At 40.2% G+C, this 23,434-nt stretch overlaps 1 protein-coding gene across 1 annotated transcript in view; it reads right to left on the minus strand.

The window, feature by feature from the left end:
* Positions 1-23,434, minus strand: part of CUBN (cubilin) — a gene marked incomplete at its 5' end in the record, with an annotated part of 286,558 nt that overhangs the window by 15,339 nt on the left and 247,785 nt on the right. The window contains 2 exons of the mRNA XM_081091329.1: positions 6-168; positions 8,274-8,482. Coding sequence (XP_080947455.1) covers positions 6-168; positions 8,274-8,482 — 372 coding nt within the window. The remainder of the gene's footprint in view (positions 1-5; positions 169-8,273; positions 8,483-23,434) is intronic.

The following is a 23,434-nucleotide window of genomic DNA, read 5'->3' on the forward strand; positions in this document are numbered from 1 at the left end:
CTCACTGTCGATGAAGGTATATGTGGCATTAAATCCTTCCCTTTCTAAACTTATGTCACTGACAAACTGAACTGTCAGGAAGTTCCCAGAAGAGACAAAGGGAGCGGGTACAGTGGAACCACAGAATGTTCCAGCCAGCTTGGCATTTTCACTCTCCCCGTCATATAACTGAAAGGAAAATAGTTCATTAGTTCTCCATTATTCACCAAGAAGTTGAAAATTTTATACTAAAATGGATGTGAAGTCCCAATAAGTCATGATTAAGAATCTTACATTGATGTTCTTAGAGCTAGTTTTAATTTAGGAACAGAATAGTTATTAAATTGAATATAATATAAAACGAGTTTCAGTAAAAACCTGATACAATGTCTAAAAAGTTTTTTCTGATTGTGAAAGCAATATATGATTTTAAAAATAATGTGTCACTACAGTCAGCAAACCCATCACTACCCTCACATCCACTCACTATGGTGCGGGTCCCACCCTTGCCTGGGTCCTCAACATGTCAGCCAGAGGAAACAGTTAAAATGCAAGTCGGGCCATATATACTCTGCCAAGAACCCTCCTCACTGCTTCCCTTCCACTCAGTACAAAGGCCACGCCATGAAAGTGGCCTCGAAGGCCTAACAGAATCTGCTCTCCACCCCACCCCTGACCTTTCCACTCTATTTCCTACTGTCTCCGCTTTGTTTCCTCTGCTCCCTGAGCAAAGAGGCCCGCAGCTGCCTCCTGTCTGCCGCCTGCGTTGCTCCCTCTGCCTGACCACTCTCTTAGATGGCATCCTTCCCACCATTCTCTTCTGTCTTTCTTGTGTTCTGTTTTCTTTAGCGAATGCAGTTCCTCTACACACGGTACATGTTAGTTATGTTACTATCTTCTGTCCTGAAGGAAGTAAAAGGTGTATGAAAGCACAGGTTGCTGTCTGTTCTGTGCACTGCAAGTCCCGTTTTTAGAGGAGTGTCTGGCACAGGAGAGGAACTCAGTAAAGAGCTAATAAATAAGTCCTCTCTCCCAATACCCACTCCTGCAACCCTGTTCTCTCCCTGACTTCTTTATATCAATGAACGGCTCTAGGCTACAACTTGAGAGTCATCCTTGGTACCTGCCTCTCTCCTCTACCCAGCTTCTATTCCACTCGCCTTCAAAATCAATCCCAGAGGGCTCCGTCTCCACTGTCGCCAGCATCTCCTTCACCTTTGTTCTTGTAACACCTTCCTGACAGATGTGTTTAGCCAGAGCAGCCAGAGTGTTCTCCATTGAGCTGCTCCTGCTCAGCCTAAAATGCTCCAGGGGATTCCCACTGCATTTAATGTAAAACCAAACTCTATGGGGCTTGCAAGCCCCTACCTAGTCTGGCCTGGGCCTGCCTCAGCCTCCCTCCCATTTCCCGGCTCCCTGTAGTTCCTCCATCCAGGACGAGTTCCTACCCAGGCCCAGGCCCTGCACTCACTATTCTTCTGCCAGAAGCATTTCTCTCCTCAGCTCTTGGACAGACCATACTCAAGGGATCTCAGCTCAAATGTCTCTTTTTGAGAGAGGCCAAGCCAATCTAATGTGGCCCTCCCCCTCTTCTATTTTCTTATTATAATAAAAACGTATCTTATTTGTTGCTTATTTATTTTTTCTGGTCTTTCTCCCAACAAGATTGTAAATGCCATGCGTGGGAAGGCTAATTATTCACGTGGTATCACCAGTACCTAGAATAAGTGGGTACTTGGATTTCTGCCAATTACTAGAAAACTGTTTTCTCCAGCTCAGTAATCATGGTATTGCTAAAATCAGTATGTGTGTAGATGTAAATATTGAATTTCTAAAAGAACTGTGGTGTGCTATAAGCCTGGGAATAGACATGACCACTGGCCTAGTTTAAAATGTTAGGAATATATAAAATAGAAATGGATAGAGTAATTGAACAGTGAACCGAAGAAAGGACAGACCACTAGATGGCACTGTCTCACCTGCTTGAACACGATTTTAGTAAATTTAGAGCCAGAAGAGATTCAAGAGTTAAGCCATGTATCCCCCCCTCACTTTATAAAAGAGTAGTTTGGTCAAATTTTAGCTAATGTACTTTTTCAGGTAAGCAAGTTAAACTTCTATTGGAAACATTGCTGCCTTTATCAGCACATTCATATTAGCAGCGCTTTTATTCTATGTACTGTGTGCCTGGCCTCGTGCTAGTCCTATGCATACAACGATTATAATGCCCTTTCCACACATTCAAGACACTTCATTGTACACTCACAAATTAGTGGGAGAAAGAGATCCATAAATTAAATATAATACATATATGTGTATGAATTATATATAAAATAAAGAAAATAAGTGTTACAATGAAATAGTAATGTAATAGGGGAACCCAGATGATGGAGCCAGGAAAGACCTCACACAGATATTTGTTTGAACTATTATTTAAAATTAAGAACTTGTATCCATATATGCATAGCCATGGACACAGACAACAGTGTGGTGAAGGCTTGGTGTGGGGCAGAGGCTGGGAAGAAGGGCAAAGGCGGGGGAAAACCAGGCAGGATGTGCATTTGTAATACTGTCAACAATAAACACACAAACGCGCACACACACACACACAGTAGGTGGAGCCCTTCCAGTCCTATGGAAGAGGAAGCAGATGGAAGGCTATGCAGAAAGCCTCAGGAGTACCGAAGGCATGGCATGTCTCAACAGCTCACCACCTTTTGATGTGCCTGGAGATTAGGGTGAGAGAATTGGGATTGGGAAACACATTGGGACAAGACTGAAGTTCTATATGCTTCATGCTAAGGAGGTTGCATCTTCTCCTGTGGAAGTTGTAAGATCTGATTTGGGTTTTGAATAAATAGCTGGTAAAAGTGATGGAAGGTAATTGCATAATGCCTGGCTTTGAGCTGATGTTTGCATTTGTTCACTCACTGCCACAATAAGATTTCTCTTAATTGAGTTGAAATAGACAGGTTGTGGCCTCTGGACAACTGACATGGGCTCCTGGACTCTTGGTAGCCGAAGCCAACATTTTTTCATCTGCCATCCCATTCGCTGATAATGCTAAATCTCCACTGTGGACTTCTGCAGGGGGCTCCAGAGTGCACAGTGCTGGAGATGGGGACATTCGGACCAGGACAGGGGTGGTGCCCTTGGGACCTGCACAATCATTGCTGCTGCTGATTGCATACTGGGCGTATATGTGGCCTGGCACCAGGGCTTCAGACCCGGAGTTTAAGTTATGTTCTAAGTCTTGTGGATGTAGATGAGTTCCGAAAAGTACTCTATGTTTTCTCAGCTTTTAAAACTCTTTGATAGTGGAGCACATTAGAATCTACTTAAGATCCCGAAGGAATTGCACAAAAAATTTAGGGGAAGACAGCTTCTACCCACAATGACTGAAAGACCCTGCACTTTACCCAGCCATTAATTTGAGCCAAGAAGAAAGTGGGGAAGGAAGTGTTTGAATGTTAATTTCTGTGAACTTGAATGCTAAAGGGCAAGAGACTTTGATAGTGGACTTTCTTTCCCATTTAATTTCATTTCAGACACTAATTTTCTTAGGACTTTATCTTTTAATATTTTCCTGGGAATTAGATAACAGGAAGATTTTTATATTCTTATTTGGAGCATCTCTACATTGCCTCTTACAAATTCCTTAACTTCGTTGAGAAGCCTCTGTTAGAATCCACGGGCCAACATGCCAGGGCAAAATTTAGGATGGGAAACAGAGCACAGTGACTTTTCAAGTTTAGGGCTGAACTCTAATCATTTCAGAACCTTCTGGGGAAAATGTCATCCTGGTCCCTGTGGTTTCAGGAAGAGCCACAAGAAGCAATTAGAATCAGCTCTATAAATGCAGGAATTTTTACAACACAATTTTTAGAATTACTACTAGTAGTAGTATGGTATTTTATCTTGATGTTCTTTTCCAGTACTCAAAATAGTATCTGGAACATAATGGGTGCTCAAATAAATATTTATCCCATGAATGAATGAGTGAATGAACAGTAGTAGGTACTGCCTCATAAGGATGGGAACCTGGTGCCTGGATAGATTGCTGATCTTCTTCCCAGAGGTGAACAACCCCCTCTCCAGTGGCTGACCACAGACTGAACGGGGAAGCCCAGTGGGTTAAGATAGATGTTCTCAATGGGGCAGAACTGCTCCCTGGGGAGTGCTTTGCGAAGAACGTGTGGTGTTTTGTGGTCATCACAATAACCTGGTGCTCTAACTGGCATTTACCACTCAGCAGTCATATGGTAGGATCCCATCTTATAATTCACAGGAGAGTTCTGCAAAGTGAAGGTTTACTCTATGTCCAACATTATTGAATGTCCTGCCAGACATTTGTGTATAAAAAACTGTTTCTAATTATTTGATCTGAGAACCTAAACCCATTCAATATTCAAACATAAAAATATTTTTGCACAGCTTTAATATTCACCAAATTCCCAAAAATGCAATTGCTGTGTAAGTTGAAGGGTAGTTTTTGTTTTCTTTACAACTGTTTTATTTTAGTTTTACCATTATTTAGAAATTCATATTGCAGATGGTGATACTGCTACTCCATTTACGTTACAAGTGCAGCCCACTCATATTAGTTTAAACTTAAACTTTTATATCTGCCATGATTCCACATACTATAGAAGAATCTGACTATGTTATCACCTGACTTAGTGTAGTTGTATCAGAGAATTGATAACATTGAAATCTGCACTATTTTATATACTTTCCTTTTATTACTCCTTTTCATTGCAGTTAGTACATTATATTGATTTATGAAACTACTAGAGGCCTGGTGCATGAAAATCCGTGCACTCAGGGGGTTTCCTCAGCCTGGACTACGTCCTCTCGCAGTCCAGGACCCCTCAGGGGATGTCCAACTGCCGAGGAGGCGGAAGAGGCTCCCACCACCACTGCTGTGCTTGCAGCCATCAGCCAGGCTTGTGGCTGAGCAGTGCTCCCGCTGTGGGAGTACACTGACCACCAAGGGGCAGCTCCTGCTTTGAGCGCCTGCCCCTGGTGGTCAGTGTGCATCATAGTGACCAGTTGTTCAGCCGTTAGGGTCAATTTGCATATTACCCTTTTATTATATAGGATGTATATGGGGAGGCTATAGCATAGATGACTGTCTTTAGATGGTCAAGGAAGTATTACAAAGTATTGGTGGGAATGTTAGGAAGAAGCCATCTCCTTTCGGCTAGTTCCATATTTCCTGAGAGAAACGCGTCAGCCAGGGTACCAGTTCTGAGCCCTCTCTGCCATTTTACTCACTGCTCACCACAGAGGAGTCTTAGCCAATCGGCAAGCTGGTGTCCAGAAGCTGGGCCTCCTCTGCATAGCTCGCAGCCCCTCTGACTTGCCTTCTCCTCGCAGCCAGCCTCACACAGGAAGCTTACTTTTGTGATGTTCCTCCAAAGCCCAGCTTAGCCATCCCATGTAGGAAGCCTTTCCTGACCCCAAAATGACATCAACCATTCTTGCTTCTGTTCTGCTTTCCTATGTGGCCCATATTTGTCATTTTGTCATGTTGTCTGATTTATGTCTGTCTCCTCACTCTTCAGCTCCTTGAGGAACTGTATTTTTACTTTTCCACATCTTGAGTGCAGGGGACAATGCCCAGTACGTAATGATGCCACATGACTCTTTATGGAATGGATGTGATGTTAACTTCAGCACATCCACTCAGTGACATGCACAGTTCACTGCATATTTGAATAACCTTCCAAATCAACCCTTTAAAAAATAGTTATATAATTACAGATGAATAATAGAATTGGCAAGTTTTCACTTGTATATCTACCTACTGAATTGAATTGTTAGCTTTTCTCAAAAGTGATTTGATTATAATATCCAAGAAACAATCTAAAAGGAATCAAAAGTCCCATTTGTCACAGAGAATCTCTGTCATAAAGACCCCTCCAGGCTTCCCATTCCAAGGGGTGCTCTTTTATCTGCCCATTTCATATAAGCTGAAAAATTACCAAGTGAGGAAAATTGCTTTCCCAAGCAGTAAAATAAGGGTAGATCTGAACATATTGTTTTTTATTATATCTAAAAGCTAGAAAGTAACTCTTTGTTTTCAATATTGCTATTTCTGTCTTAAAGTTACTATTATTTTAATGACATTATCAAATCACAATCTCCTATATGGAAATTGACCTCGAGAATAAATCCTATCAACCTTCCCAGCAGAACCAAGCCCAAACACCCTTTATGAATTTATACTTAAAATAATGTAAATGCAAATCAATTATTTTTAATATTTTTAAGAAAAGGAGATTGTACAGCCTCATGTCTTCTGTAATTTTGCAAAGGGGAAAATAAAAAAATAAATTTGTTTACAAATTATATGTCAGGCATAGTGCTGAACAGTCTAGCATACATTATCCTCAAAATAGCTTTGCAAGATAGGTATGATTATGTGATTTTTTGTTTTTTTTTTAGTAGATGCAGTGATAAGAATCAAGGAGACAAAATTTGTAAGGTGGCAAAATTAGGTTTGAGTGCATGTTATTTGTCTCTATCACTTAGTACCTTGCTGTAAAATCAAGGTCTCTTTCCCTAAAATCAAGGTACCTTTGAACTTTCTTGAACATCAGCTGTTCTGCTGTTCCTGGCCATTTTGGTCTCATTTCAGAAAGGAATATTTCAATCTGAACTGACATTTATTGTTAGCTCTAGGTTTTCAAGAACTCCCTCTGATCTTGTTCCTGTGTCAATACTTTATTTAAAGTTGTCATCCAATCTAATGAGTTTTTCCTTCATCTTAACCTTTCCCGGCCTCTAATTTACCACTTAAACGCATTGACCACCCATCCTTGGTAAAGGCTCTCTCCTTGACTCGCTGATACTATGCATTCCTGATTGTTGTTGTTTTCCATGACTCATGTTTCTTGTCTTTTGTTCTCCAGTTGCCTCACTGTGAACCTTTCATGGAGTTGAGTGGGACCCTAGCTGTCTAGCTCTATGCTGTCCCCCTAAATGAAAGCACCGTTTCCCCTGATTTCAGAAGGGCTCTTCTGCTCTCTCCCCTCTGCTCTGTTCTCTTGCTGGAACTCTGTTCCGTCCTCTGCCCACAGGCAATGCCATTTGTCCGCCCTGCTATGACCCAACCTGCCCCGATCCTTCACAAAAAGCATGTTCTCTTCCTAATAGCACTAACATTCTTCTACTCTATGAGGCTTGGGGCTTATCACAGTGAAATATGAGACAGTATATAATTAAGGGCACAAGTGTGTACTCCACCTATGACTTTTCATTCTCTGTTTAAAACCACACACACACACACACACACACACACACACACACACACACACACACGATTTCTTTAAAGTTTAACGTGATTTTGAACTTAAAAGTTTCTCTTGCACCAGACTTGTCATCTCTACCATCTCTATACCCTCCTGACATAAAGGTAATCTCACCTCGGGGCCCTAACTCCAGACACCCTCTGTGGCAATTTACCTGGAATCCTGATTCCAGATTAGACTTCTACAATTCTGTTCAATTTGGATTTTAATGATATTTTGGAACTAAGATATTTTCCACATCTAAAGGTAATATGAAAAGTAAGTCTATATACTTTAAAAATAGATAAGGGGTTGTTTTTTATATGCAGGGTTTACCAAAGGTCCTTTGAGTATCTCTTTCTATACAAGCTTATTTCACAGATCATCTCCTTATGAGACACGGTTAAACAGTGAATCTTAAAGCTAATGTTAGAAGCCACCCAAAGTTTTTGAGTCTTCCATATTAAAGATTAATTTGATATAAAGATAGAGCATCTGTTATATTATCCTATATAATAAAAGGCTAATATGCAAATCTACCAAACGGTGGAATGACCGGTCACTATGATGTGCACTGACCACCAGGGGCAGACGCTCAACACAGGAGCTGCCCCCTGGTGGTCAGTGCACTCCCACAGGTGGAGTGCCGCTCAGCTAGAAGCCAGGCTCATGGCTGGTGAGTGCAGCTGTGGTGGTGGAAGCTTCTCCTGCCTCCAAGGCAGTGCTAAAGATGTCAGGGAGCGGGCCTAAGCCATCAGTTGGACATCCCCCGTGGGCTCTGGTACTGTAAGAGGTTGCAGGCCGGGCTGAGAGACCCCCCACCTCCATGCACGAATTTCATGTACCCAGGCCTCTAGTACATTATATCATTGAAGTATAGGTCATTTTAAAAATTAGCAGTACACACAATTTTCAAAACCTCCTGTATGGCATAAAGTGGAATATACCATATGAAAGTCTGGATTAGAATACTTCTGTAGAGAAATATAATAGCCTTACCTTTACATAGTCATAAATGCATCTTTGCAAAGCAGATGCTGACTCCAGAGCAAATGTATTGAAGGTGAGTTTAATGAGTTTGTTTACAGGGGCAATTATGAACCATATGCAGTTTAAATTCTTGTCATATCTTCCATTTGCATCAGAATCAGGAGAGGCAAAGGTGCCATTGGAGCCTGTTAGATAGCCACCACATCCTTGTTGAGGCCCTGTGTCAAAATAAAGGCATCATTAAGCAAACCGAGAGGAACACATCTTAGTTTCCACATGGAGGCTTTTAAAATTCATATTGTTTCTACTTTCTCTCAATGTTTATAACTATTGTCAGACTGTTCCCTGAGCTTCAGTGGGCTTGTGCAGGTGCTGTTGCTACTGGCCTTAACTTCTCCATTACCTAGTTCCTCTCCACTCCTCTCACCACCCCTCAATCTCTTTCTTCTCACTCAAACAGAGTTGCTTAGAAAAGTGGGGAATCAGAGTTGGTTCTGTGCATTTTTAGACCTGCTGATGTGATTTATTAAAGCCTTTTCTAGCCTTGAGAAATCCAATTTTCTAGAAAAAGGTGTTTTGCATAATGAAACTGGTGGAAACTGTGAACATGTTTTATTTTTATGTTTTGCTTTTATGAACACTATCCAGTTGAAAACTGAATTTATGAAGAATTTACCCAACATGCCAAGAAAATTGGCTCCCAACAAACCTTTTATTTAAATAATCTGTCAGAAAGAGGCTGAGAGGCATTTAGCACTTCCAGTTTATACTAAACCACATTCTAAATTTAATTTTCCCTTTTCCAGAAAAAAAGAAGAGCTAAAGAAGAAGACCACTAGTGAAGAAAATAGTCTACTTTTAAATAAAAATTTTGAAATTTAGACTAAAACGAGAGGGATAAAAAAATACCCATGAGATGACTAAATGATTTACTATGAAAAAATATGGAAAATCCTCAGAACATTGGATTTAGTTTCATCCACTCCACAGCCTAAGTCAATGCCTCAGAAAAGATTTAAGAAGGAAGAAAACTATGGACAATTTCAACAGAAATAGTGAGGATGAATTAAGCTCAAAATAGTCGTAAGAGGACTAGGGATTAAATACTAGAACTAATGTCCATAAATTTTGCATTCTACACAAACATAGATCATTACTACTTTCAAAGTTAAATTTCACTGACTTTGGTCTTCATTTATTATTCGTATCCCATTTATTTTGCTGTTAATAGTGAAAGGGTTGCTTTCAACATTAGGGGGCGCTAAGATTTTGGACTTGGCCCTTGGCAGGAAATGCGCACAATGGCAGCCCTCCTCAGAGGCAAAGGCTATCAACCTATAGTGTTGTTCAGGACTGAGGCATTATTTAGTGCAGTGGTTCTCAACCTTGGCTGTGAGGCCCAGAAATCAGGATTTTAAAAAGATTCCCAGGTGATTCTAATGTGCAGCCAAGGTTGAGAACCACTGATTTAGGAGGTCAGACTGCCTTGTCCACCGCTCCTAACTCAGGTCAAACTATAGATTATGGGCACAGTCAGATGTTTTCTGGAGCTGAAATTCTTCCAAAGGCCCAGTTTCTGATATTTTCCCATATGGTGGTATCTAGGACAAAATTATTCTGAAACCAAAGCAATGTGCAGTGCTTCATGGTATAATTCTAATAATTCTTTTCATATTAAATAGGCTTGCAAACTAAAAAAAGAATTGGAGTTTGCACAGCTTTTATTTTAGTATTGCTACTTAAGGAAACCACTTAAGCTTATTGACATGCATAGCAGGGGAGAACAATTACGGTATTAATGAATTGATACATTTATTTATTAATTCAATAACTGTTGTTTTAATAGTGAAGGAAATATATTTAGTATTGAAGTGTGAAAAAGATGAATAGTAGTCCAGGAACAATGCTATGAATAGATAAATAATGAGAGCCCAATTTAGAAACTGATAGGTGCCATAAAGGAGGCAGGAAAGCCCTATGAGTTTAGCAAGAAGGGGAAATTACCTCAGGCTATGAAGATTTAGAATGCTCAAGGAGGAGGTGGCATCTGATCTGGGTTTTGAAGGATAAATAGGACAAGATCAGGTAGAGATGGGCTTGGTGCTGGCAATTCCAGGCTGACAGCACCTCATAACCAAAGGTGCATATAATTTATATTATATGCTTAGAAGAGCAAAATTCTGTTTGTGAAAACAACAGAGTACATGAAAGAGAATAATGAGAAGGTTAGAAAACAGGATGGGTTGTTCTATAGAGGGCCTCAAATGTCAGAGTACAGAATTTGACATTTAGACTTTTTTTCTGTGGACAATGGGGTCCACTTGAAAGTCTTTTGTCAGAGGAGTGGTAGGGTCAGAATGTACTTTCTAGTCAAGTCTGATCTAAAATTGTATCTGGTAGTAGTGTTTACATGTAGGGGAATAGGAGTGGAGGAGGTGACACCAGGTAAGAGGACATTGCCCATTTAGGGCTGGAGTTAGCAAGGGGCAATAAAGACTTGGAGGTTTTCATACAGGAAAATGATGATGCTGGTTGGCTTAATTCTATTACTACATCAGCTCCAAAAAACTAAATACTGTTTTTAAAAATTCAAGTTATATATTTTATCACTACTTGTTTATTGTTATTAATAAGTTACTAAGGGCAGAATGATAACTGTAAAAAGTGGGGACAGTAAGTGCCATTAAAAACACTTACCATACAACTAGTGGCCCTGAGCATGAATCCGTGCACAAGTAGCTCACTGCTGCTTGCCTCAGCTGAGCTTACCGCCGCTCATAGCTCTCCACCACATGTAGCTCACTGTCCCGCCCTCCTGTAGCTCTCTGCCTCTTGTAGCTCACTGCCCAGCCCTCCTGCTATTCGGTCGTTACATGACAGTGTTGTGACTAATTTGCATATTACCCTATTATAAGTATAGGTACTATTACTACTACCACCACTACTACTGCTGTCATAAGACAGAAACACCCTTCCTCCTCCAAGGAACCCCAGAGCAAAAATCCATAAATCATTGGCATGTATTGGCATAGATTGAGTGGTAGACTGAATGATTCTTAATCCTTCAATCCCCCTGTCATCGGTTTCTCTCTTTGAAGTGCACTAGAATGGCGGAGGATATTTTTCTGTCCACTTGATGTTAGGCTTGGTCATATGACTTGCTTTAGACATTGGAATCTTTGTGGTCATGAAGTGGAAAGAGGCCTTAAATGGGCTTGTGATTTTTGCTTGGCCTTTTGTGCTCCTGTGATTCACCCAGAGCTCATGCCCCGGGTGACTGCTGGTGAAAGAGAAAGTGGATGGAGAGCAGACATGAGCCCAGCCTGAAGTCTGGAACCAACCACAGTTAACCTGCAGCTGGGAGCAGAGGCAGTCAAACCAGTGACTGATACAAATAAATGCTCTAGGCATAAACCACTGAAATTTGGATAGTTTGTTATGTACCCCTATTTTGGCAATAACTGACAATAAGTAGCTTGTTTGAGTAATCAAACTGTAATAAAGCACATTGCTTAATTCTTGAAATATACACAGAATATAATGAAAGTGAAAAGCTAACATTATCACAGATAATTCTTTCCAAAGTAGTCAAATAATTAAGTAAATAAAACATTATATGAGTGAATTATATAATTCACATTATCTATAAATATGAGTAAATATAGTACTATATGGGTGAATAGTCAAATTATTGAAGTAAATGTGTGAGTAACAAGTAAAGTCACACGAGTAAACACTTTTTGGTGTTTGTATGATACAGGAAATTGTTATAATTGCTCTTATTACACTACTCTTTAAAAATGTTTTTTCAATTTCATTCAATATTATTCTGTACTGGAGGCCTGTTGCATGAATTTGTGTACAGGTGGGGTCTGTCCAGCCTGCGCTGATGGCGGGGGTGGTGGGAGGGGAGGAAGAGAAGGGGGGCTGATAGGGGGAGGGGCTGGCTGGGGGGAGGGGCCGTGGGCAGTTGGCTGGCCAGCACTCCTGGTGGAACTCCCAGTCGAGGGGACAATTTGCATATTAGTCTTTTATTATATAGGATATTCCCCTATTTTTATATTTAAACATAGTACAAATGCTCTGTGCTCTTGCTCCTCCTATGGCAAAATGTAAATATAAACATGTGTCTTTGGGAAATATAAAGATGAATATTAACAAAAGAAGGGTTATTCACCAAAAAGTATTATTGTCACATTACTATTTCTATATTTCAACAATAGCTGAGTAGAATAGGAGAACTCTGACTATGAAATAGTTTCATACATAAGAAAATAATATTTATTTGCTGTACTGATATTTTAAAATTCCTTTTAAAACACTAGTATAAGATCCTAACCTCAACATGTGGTTTAGCACCATAAATCCATCATCTTCCTTGTTATTACACATTTTCTACCAACTAGTGAACTCCCATCCATCAGTGGCTCTTCCATCCATCAAGTTGTGTCAGAAACACTCTGTAATGTCACTCTAACCTTCTTCCCCAAGTCGGAAACACTTCCGCAAAAGAACTACTTCTTCAGAGAAAGAAAATGGTTGGCTACAAAAATATTGGAAATGTGAACCCAGAGTATGCAGTGAGATCTGGGTCAAGATCTACTTAATTAAAAATCAGTAACTGAATCCTAAATTACTCCTCTCTAATTATTAAACTTCAGAGTGAAGCTCAAGCCAGGATAAATCTGATAATGTAAGAAAGGGCTATATTATCTAAGCAACTCATCTCAAAGGCTTTGTGGAGTCATACCCATTTCTGAATAGTTATTTTGAGAATTGACATTTTTGTGGCTGATATTTTATTGAGGCCTTTTGGATAGCATCTCTATCCATCGCTGGGCAGCCACCACTTGGACAAAGGGTAGATAGCTGGCATACTTAGGACAAAGATTGGCCTGAGTTCAGGCATTTTCCTGTTCCCAGGAGCCGGCTGCAGCCCTAGGTGTAGCTGGAGGAAACCCAGTGATGCACAGGAAGAAGGACATAAAAGCATTGTAAGCTGTAGCCTTGGGGAAATGGGGGTGAACCACAGACAGCCTGTGATTTTCAAAGCCTGGCATACAACTGCCCGAAAGCAGTGAATTCGTTCTCTAAATTCAACTAAATTCCACATGAGCCCATTTGTCTTTTTTATCTAAAAGTAAATTGTATTTATTATTGTACTCATTAATCTCAAGTATGTATAACCTTTTAGGTGTTATATTTATGTTATGCAAAATAAAATCTTAATGGTTTTATAACATGAGTTGTCTGGTTTTCTTTTAAATTTCTATTGGTTTGTTTTTACTAGCATCATTCGATTGGACTCATTTTAGATATCCTAATTTGAAACTCAGCCTACTTTAACTTAGAATATGTCTTTAGTCTGGTAATATTGGGAAGCATAAAACTAAAACACTGAAAGAAAGGTAATTTACTAAAGGAAAAGTCATTTAGCACCTAATCAGTAGCTAAAGTCACTAGGAAAAGATCAATGCAATGTATAAAGAATTTAGGATAATGATAATTGTATTATCCTTTTAATTTATGTTGAATTATTTTGGTATTATTTAAAACATCATAAGTATGTATCATTAGTTACAGGGCATTTCATGTGAATCATTCTTGCCAACTTTGAAATTTCAAAAATGATTTACTAAGCAAAATGATATGACCATACCAATTGATGCAGAAAATGAATTTGACAAGATCCAACACACATTCATGATAAGAACACTTCAGCAACAAGGAATTAAAGGCTATTTTCTCAACTTGATAAAGAATATCTATAAAAATTCCACAGTTAACATGACACTTAATGGTGAAAAACTAAATGCTCTTCTTCCAAGATTAGAAACAAGGCAAGAATATTTTTTCTCATCTTATTTGGCATAGCATTGAAAATTCGTGCCAGTGGAATCGGCAAGGAAAACAGTATACACACTGGAATGGAAAAAATAAAATTGCTATTATTTGTGTATCTAAGAATCCCAAGGAATCTGAACAAAAATTCCTAGAACACTTATTGTGAGTTCAGCAAAAACTCTGGATCTAAAAACAATGCACCAAAAATCAATCCCATTTATATATGCTAACAATACACATGTGGAAAACAAAATTAAAAACCCAATTGCTCCAAAGAAAATGCTACTCTTAGGTATACACAATGAGACATATATAGGATCTATGTGCTAAAAGTTACAAATGATAAAAGCAATCAAAGATCTCAACATAGTAAAGATAATAATTATTCCCAAACTGATGCATATGTATAATGCAACTCCTAGCAAAACTCCAGCAAGATTTTTCCATTAACATAAAAATGTTTATATAAAGTTTACATGGAGAGGCACAGGCCTTCGAATAGCTAAAACAATCTTGAGAAAGAAGAATAAAGTAGGAAGAATCAGTCTATCTCAAGTTAAGTCTTACTATAAAGCAATAGTAATCAAAACAGTGCAATACTGGTGGAGGTTTAGACATCTAGATCAATGGAACAGAATAGAAAACCCAGAGATAGACCCCCCACAAATATGCCCGACTGCTTTTTTCCCAAAGGTGCAAAAGCAATTTAATGAAGGAGAGACAGTCTTTTCAACATATAGTGCTAGAGCAATTGGACATCAGAGGCAAAAATTAACTTCGACCTAAACCTCAGACATTAAACAAAAATTACTTCAAAACAACCACAGACATAAAATGAAAACCGTAAACCATGAAACTTTTATATAAATTCAGAACAGAAACTCTTTCATACCTCAGGATAGGCAGAGTCTTTAGCATTGACACCAAAAGCATGATACATAAAAGAAAAAATGATAAACTGGGCTTTAGTAAAATTAAAAGCCTTTGTGCTAAGAAAGGCCTTTAAGAGGATGAAAAGATAAGCTATGGACTGGGAGAAAATCTTTGTAAACCACATAGGACTACTTTTTCAGTATATATAAAAATTTTCAAAACCCAATAGTGAAAAAACAAATAATCCAATTAGAAAACAGGCAAAAGATAGGAATAGACATTTCAGCAAAGATGATTTACATATGACAAAAAAAGCACATGAAAATTGTTCACCAAAGGGAAATGCAAATTAAAACCACCACATATCGTCTGGTAATCCTGGCCAAAATAATAGTCTCTAGTCACTCTGCCTCTCTCTCTCTGCCTCTCTCTCTCTCTCTTTCTCTCTCTCTCTCTCTCTCTCTCTCTCTCTCTCTCTCTCTCTCTCTCTCTTACATACACACACACACACACACACAGTGATAGGTCATTGTAGAACACAGCACTCTACAATGGGATGTTGATGGGGTTGGGGGTCCCAAAGTATGGATAGCACAGAAAGTACTCCTCAGTGTTTCCTAACCAAAATAATAGAATCCAGATGGCATCTTAAAGTGCTGAATAAAATAAATGGAAAATTATAATTCTATATTCAGAAAAAAATATCCAACAAAATTTAAGACAAAATAAAGCCTTTTTCAGAAAAACCAAGATACGTTTTTACCAGAAGTTTTGCAATAAATAAAAAACCACTAAATGAAGCTCTTCTAAAAGAAAGAAATTGATCCCATATGGAAGCACAGAAATTCAGGAAGAAAAACAACAATGGGAAGTATTACTCATTGCATAAAACAATGAAAATGTTTTATCGCTTAAAATAGACATAGAATTAATATAATTAACATTAATAGCAAAAAGACAGTAAGTGGCTAAATGAATTTAAAAGGTTTTAAGGTCCTTGACTTATCATGAAGTACTAAAATGACTAGTTTTAAGTTAGATTCAAATGAGTCAAGAATATTGTAATCTCTAACATAACCACCAAAAGAAGAATAAAAAATAATGTACAAGTAATATATGTTTAAAAGATATACACAATGAGACATATATAGGTTTTATGTGCTAAAAATTACACATTAATATAGTAATTAAACTGATCAATTTAAAAAGACAAGAAAGAATAATTTAAAAACATAAGAACAGGTGGGACCAACAGGGTCCAAGTAAAACAATGGTTTGTTTAAATTCAATAATGTTTGTAATTTTATTCTATGTAAAGACATTAAATCCCCCAACTGAAATATAAAGCAAAACAAAATCCCAATATATTCTTTGAGATGGCAAAAGGTTGAAAGTGAAGAGGCTGTACAATATAGCATGCAAACATGAATTGAAAGAAAGCTAAGGAAGCTATACTACATCAGAGGAAGTAGAGAGTAAAGCAAGAAGCATTTAAAAAGTATATTGCAGAATGATATGAGTCAATTCACTGGGATGATACAATAATTTTAAATGTATACCCGCCATGTGAAAGAGGATGAAACTCTAGCCCAGACCTTTCAACCGAGCTTCTAATTCTTATATCTGTTATCTATCTTATATCAAAACAATCGACTGTTTCCCTTTGCACATGAGACAAGCCCTGGGCATCTAGTCCCTGCTTATCTCTCCTGTCTCAGCTTTTGCCCCAAAGCATTACCATTCAATGTGCAGGTCAGTCTCTATAGCCGCTGAAATGCTATGTGTCTGTATCTTTGTACATGCTTTATTTTCCTCATAGAATGTCTGTTTCCCAGTGAGTGTCTTCTCACCCTTCTAAGTTAATACTATATATAGCTAACATTTATCGCATGCCAAATAAGAGCCAGCCATAAGAGGTAGTTACTATTAGTGTGTCCATTATATAGAGGAGAAAATCAAGACAAAGGACAGGTCATTTGTTCAAGGTTGAACTTGGGATGTATAAGAATTGGGTTTGAATTTAGGAAGTCTAGCTCCAGAGATTACGTTCATAACAATTACACTATAATTCAAGGTTCATATTCTCTAAGCTGCTCTCTCTAACAGTCTTGTGTCCTCTTTACTATATACCAAAGTATCACAGATCCTTTCTTCTCTGCCTCCACTGTCCTTTGCACATATTTATGTCAAAAAGCATTTACCATGCTGAATTTACGATTATTTACTGATTCTTTTACCTTGTAAACTTCCCAAGAATAGGGAAAAGCTCATTGCCTGCATAAGTAGCTGGTGAATATTATTGAACAAGCAATGAAGGAGTGAATAGAAAATATAGTTATTAGGTGGATTTTTGCTTTCTAGCCTAAATTTATAAGGGGGATTCTTTAAATTAAATAAATTTCTTGATTTATAAAGTTGTTACATATTATAAACATTACCTATGTATGAATGTATGTGTATATATATAATTTTCATATATTTTTATTGATTTTTAGAGCAAGAGGAAGAGAGAGGATAGAGAGATAGAAACATAGATGGGAGAGAAAGATAATTGATTGGCTGCCTCCTGCATGCCTCCTACTGGGGATCAAGACCACAACCTAGGCATATGCTCTGACAGGGAGTTGAACCAGTGACCCCCCGATTCCTGGGTTGATGTTCAACCGCTAAGCAACACTGGCCAGGCCATCCTATCTAATAAAAGAGAAACATGGTAATTAGCGTACAACCGCTACCCTTCCCATTGGCTAATCAGGGCGATATGCAAATTAACTGCCAGCCAAGATGGCGGCCTGCAGCCAGGCAGCTGGAAGCTAACATGAGGCTTGCTTGCTTCAGTGACGGAAGACTCCAACGTTCCCTGCCTGCCTTGCCGGCCTCTGAGCTTGCCGTTTGAAACATTGTAACAAATATAGAGGCTAAACAAAACCCCAGAAACCAGCTTTCAGCTGACCTGGATCTCAGAGCTGGAGTTGATACAGTGTTTCGATTATAGAACCTAAACAAACCAGATAGCTGCTTTCAGCAGCAGAGGCCTCAGAGCTGGAGCCAGAGCTAAAGCTGGCACAGAATAAAAAAGAAAAAGAAAAAAAGGAGCAGTTGGGAGCTACAGTCATCCGCCAGCCTGAAAACAGCCCTCAGCCCCTCACCCAGACTGGCCAGGCACCCCAGTGGGGACCCCCACCCTGAAGGGTGTGTGACCAGCTGCAAACAGCCATCATCCCCACACCCAGGCTGGCCAGGCACCCCAGTGGGGACCCCCACCCTGATCCAGGACATCCTTCAGGGCAAACCATCTGGCCCCCATCCATGCACCAGGCCTCTATCCTATATAGTAAAAGGGTAATATGCCTCCCAGCACCGGGATCAGTGGAGCCGAGAGGCCTCTCGGCACCGGGATCAGCATGACAGGGGGCAGCGCCCAAACCCCCTGATCGCCCTGCAGCTCTGTGTGTGACAGGGGGCGGGGCCACAACCTCCCTATCCGCCCTGCTCTGTTCATGACAGGGGAAGGCGCCCCAACACCCTGATCAGCCCTGCTCTGTGCCTGATAGAGGGGAGCTCCCCAACCCCCTGATCTCCCTGCAGCTCTGGGTGTGACAGGGTGCGGTGCCCCAATCCCCCCACCCCCCATGGGCCCTGCTCTGTGTGTGATGGGGTAGAGCCATAACCTCCCCATCGGCCCTGCCCTGAGTGTGACAGTGGCACCGCAACCTCCCCATCGACCCTGCCTTGAGTGTGACAGGGGGCGGTGCCCCAACCCCCCAACTGGCCCTACCCTGAGCGTGACTGAGGGTGGCATTGCAACCTCCCAATCCGCCCTGCTCTGTGCATGACAGGGGGCGGCGCCCCAACTCCCCAATCGGCCCTGCTCTGAGCCCGACCAGGGGCTGCACCTAGGGATTGGGCCTGCCTTCTGTCACCCAGGAGCAGGCCTAAGCCAGCAGGTCGTTATCTCCCGAGGGGTCCCAGACTGCGAGAGGGCACAGGCCAGGCTGAGGGACGCCCCCCTCCCTCCCGAGTGCACAAATTTTTGTGCACCGGGCCTCTAGTCTATACTAATAAAAGGGTAATATGCTAATTAAACCGGATTGACTGGACATGTTCTGGATGTCCGAAATCCTTGCAGACAAAGCCACAGTGGCAAGGGCCAAGGTAGAGGCAGTTAGGGGCCATCAGGCCGGCAGGGGAGGGCAATTGAGGGCGATCAGGCAGGCAGGCAAGCGGTTAGGAGCCTGTGGTCCCGGATTATGAGAGGGATGTCCAACTGCCAGTGTAGGCCTAATCCCACAGAGATCGGGCCTAAACCGGAAGTCAGACATCCCCTGAGAGGTCTCAGATTGGAGAGGGTGCAGGTCGGGCTGAGGGACAACACCCCCATACACAAATTTCGTGCACCAAGACTCTAGTCTATATATATATGGCTAATATGCTAAGTGTCCTTCCCTCTGTCCAACGGGTCACTATGACATGCACTGACCACCAGGGGGAAGACACTCAATGTAGGAGCTGCCATGATGCACAGAGAAATGACACCACCAACCTGGCACCTACAAAGCAACACTTGGCTTCCCCCATGTGGGACATAGGCCCTGGCGACAGACCACCAAATCACAGCCAACGCTGCCAAGACCCCGTGGGCTAAGACCCCGTGGAGCAAAATTCAGCCCATAGCCCAGTCCAGCCCAGAAATGGTCGCTGTAGGCACTGGGTAATGACGTCATGTAGCAACACCCAGCTTTCCCTCCCGAGTGACGACTAGCCTCCTTATAGTTTCTTCAGCCCAGGAACACAACTTGCTTTATAACCAGGTGGAAACACTTTACACTGTAACTAAATGTCTGTGAAGCATTTTTCTGTGCCTCATCTCATTTGATCCTCACAGAAGTCCTGGAGTAGGTAGATAGCAGACTCAGTGGAATCCTATTTTCTTTTCATTAGCTGGAAAATGGAGATTTAGAAAGTTTAGAAAGTTGACCCAATTGAAAATAAGTAAGAAATGCTGGACCTTGAAAATTACTTAAGGTTTTCTCACTGCACAAAAGATAGTCAAACACTGCTGCAGTTAAAATATTTTACCCTTTGTTCTCCCTGAGTGATCTACAATAATAATCTGCTTCATGTTGATATTTACTGCTGTGTTGCTGACAATTACCTGAAAGAGAAGTTGTGTTGCTTCACTGGGCTGGAAAAAGTGTAGCTACATCAGAAAGTAGGTCTAATTAAGCAAGTTCATTCTATATATATATATATAAAAGGCAAGGTTGACTTGCGCATGTGCAAGTCATAAAAAGTTCTCCCTGGTGCCAATCGCACGTGTATGTGTTCCCATCTGTCATTGTCAACCGTGAATTTGGTTGACACTTCTATTATAAAGAAAGGGCGAATAGCGGTATTAAAATATTTCTTCTAATTAATTTCCTTTCAATGTGCACAAATTCATGCACTGGGCCACTATTATATAATATTTTTAAACAAATGACTTTTTGGTTCTTTTTAAACCTGTTTTAAAAGCAAATTTAGTTGACTTTTGTGACATATTTGATTGTGAAAACACAATCAGCAGGACAACAATAAAAATATCACTAAACGGCCCTAGCCAGTTTGGCTCAGTGCATACAGCATTGGTCTGCTGACTAAAGGGTCCCAGATTTGATTCCAGTCAAGGGCATGTACCTCAGCTGAAGGTTCATTCCTGGCTCTGGGAGGCAACCAATCATGTGCTTCTCTCACAGTGATGTTTCTCTCTCTATGTTTCTCCCCCTCCCTTCCATTCTCTCTAAAAATCAATGGGAAAATATCCTTGGGTAAGGATTAACATATATAACTAAAAGATTTTAAATGTTGCCTAAGGGGTAGGTTTTTAGTAGAAAAATGCTTCTCTAGCTAAAAACTTGCAATGACAAATGACCTTAGGTCTGTTACTTAAGAAAATTTAATCTTAGTATTAGATTTTAGCAGACAGAGCAAAATTCACAAATTTGTAAAATTCAGGACACATTAGTGTACAGCAATACTATTTTAAAAAAGTAAAACTACTCAAAATTACCAAATCAAAACTTAATCAAAAGTTGAAAATGTTCTGTTTAGAGGGGTCAGGATCAATAGCAATGTGCTACTTAGTACTCATATATAGGTTACAATAAAAAGATGTGAGATTTATAAAATCAGGCCAATCACTGAATAGATTTTAGTAATAATTAAAACAAGGAATTGTTCATTGTTCTTGTGGATATATTAGGTTGTGCATGGTGCCATGTGTATTTCAACTTTTACTAGTCTAGTGGCAATATTATTTCATTGACACAGGGATTATTTTTCCAATTCTGCTCTAAACTTGCTAAGGGACATTTTAGTTCCCCAATTTATAAATTAAATTATATGCTAAGAATACCACTCAGGGTTACATCATAAAAACAAGTGTCTGAATTTCTTCTTTTTGCTAGACTGTTGTGGTAAGGAATTTTTCTAAATTGGAGGCCATAATATGGGACTAGAGTTCTTTGGTTATAGAGATTTATTATTCTTATATTCCAATTCAATTATCCTATATAATAAAGAGCTAATATGCTAATTAGACCAAACAGCAGAACAACCATCCGGACGGCCTTCTAGAAGAAGCCGGGGCAGCGAGGGCCAAGGCAACCAGGGCTGCTAAGGCCAAGGCAGCCGGGACTGCGACGGCAGAGCCCCTTGCACAAATTTCATGCATCAGGCCTCTAGTAATTTACATAACTGTGTTAATTCTTTACCATTATGCCATGCAAAGCCAATAAAACATGTGACATTTGTCTGTCACCAGCAGACAGCTAATTGGCTTTTACTCCTTATATAATATACTAGAGGCCTGATGCATAAAGATTAGTGCAAGAACGGGCCTTTCTTCCCCTGGCTGCTGGCACCGCCTTCACTCCAGCCAGAACCGCCTTTCTGCCTTCGCTCCTGCCTAGCACAGCCTTTCTGCTTTCATTCTGGCCTGGAGCCACCTTTCTGCCTTCCCATGCTGCCCAGAGGCCTGGAGTGGCTGGGTTGGTGCGGAACGTTTACGTTGTCACCATGGCGATGATGCAAGCATCCTGCCTCGCCCCCCGCCACTCAGTGCCTGCATATGCAAATTAACCTGCCATCTTTGTTGGGTTAATTTGCATACTCACTCCTGATTGGCTTGTGAGCATCACAAAGGTATGGTCAATTTGCATCTTTCTCTTTTATTAGTGTAGACTAGAGGCCCAGTGCATGAAATTCTGCACTCAGGGGGGTCCCTCAGCCCAGCCTGTGCCCTCTCGCAGTTTAGGACCCCTCAGGGGATGTCCACCTGCCAGCAGTCAGACATCCCTCTAGCAGTCCGGGGCTCTTGCAGCCCAGGACCCTTCGGTCCTTATCACCTGCCTACAGCGGAGGTGGGAGAGGATCCCGACACTGCTGCTGCACTTGCTAGCCAAGAACCCGGCTTCAGGCTGAGTGGCACTCCCCCTGTGGGAGCACACTGACCATCAGGGGGTAGCTCCTGCATTGAGTGTCTGCCCCCCTGGTGGTCAGTGCACATCATAGTGACTGGTCGACTGGTTGTTTGGGCATCCAGTTGTTCAGTCACTTAGGCTTTTATATATATAGATTGTATTATAAAGTACATATATTGTACATATATGTGTATAAAATATATGCATAGATATTTCATGTACTATAATAGTAAATATAGTACTATAATAGTAAATATAGTACTATTTGTAAATATAAATATTTCTAATATAAATACAATAAATATTTAAATATCTTTTATATTATAAAATATATATTATATAAGGTTTAAAATATGTAATATATAAATTGTTATATCTAATAATATAAACATTATATAATATATAAGTATTTATAATAAAAAGTTATATAATATAAATGTTGTGAATATAATTACACTGCATTATACTATTTACAAACAGTGTATTTTATTGAAATATATATTATATCTTTCTTTGTGGAAAGGAGGAGAGAGTGATTGCTACAGTTATGTGCAATATTTAGATACAATAGGATATTACCAAATGCACTATTTGGGACTAAGTACAAATTAGAATGCTGCCACTAGAAAGCAGGCAGTGTCAAATGAGGAGATAAAAGTGGAGAAAAGTAGCTCTTTCTACCTAAAAGAGTATGAAAAGAAATGACTTGCCTCTCAGAAAATTCCCCCAGAACCTCCCCTGGTCTCTGGGTTATCAATGGCCAGAAGTGATTTGAGCTGATTAAGAAACCTATGAATTTGGAGACAGTGCTACCTGGTTCAAACTTGGCTTTACCTTTTAGGAACCCTGGGACTGCAGAAAAATTACCTAATCTCTTTACTTCTTACTTCCTCCTTCGTAAACTGGGATAGTCCCTGTCTTTGGGGTAGTTGTGAGGATTAGATAAAATAATGTGTGTAGGTGTTCAGTGACAGGGGCCCATTATCATTGTGC

The sequence above is a fragment of the Myotis nattereri genome (genome assembly GCF_964212035.1).
Source record: "Myotis nattereri genome assembly, chromosome: 1".
Taxonomy (NCBI): Eukaryota; Metazoa; Chordata; class Mammalia; order Chiroptera; family Vespertilionidae; genus Myotis; species Myotis nattereri.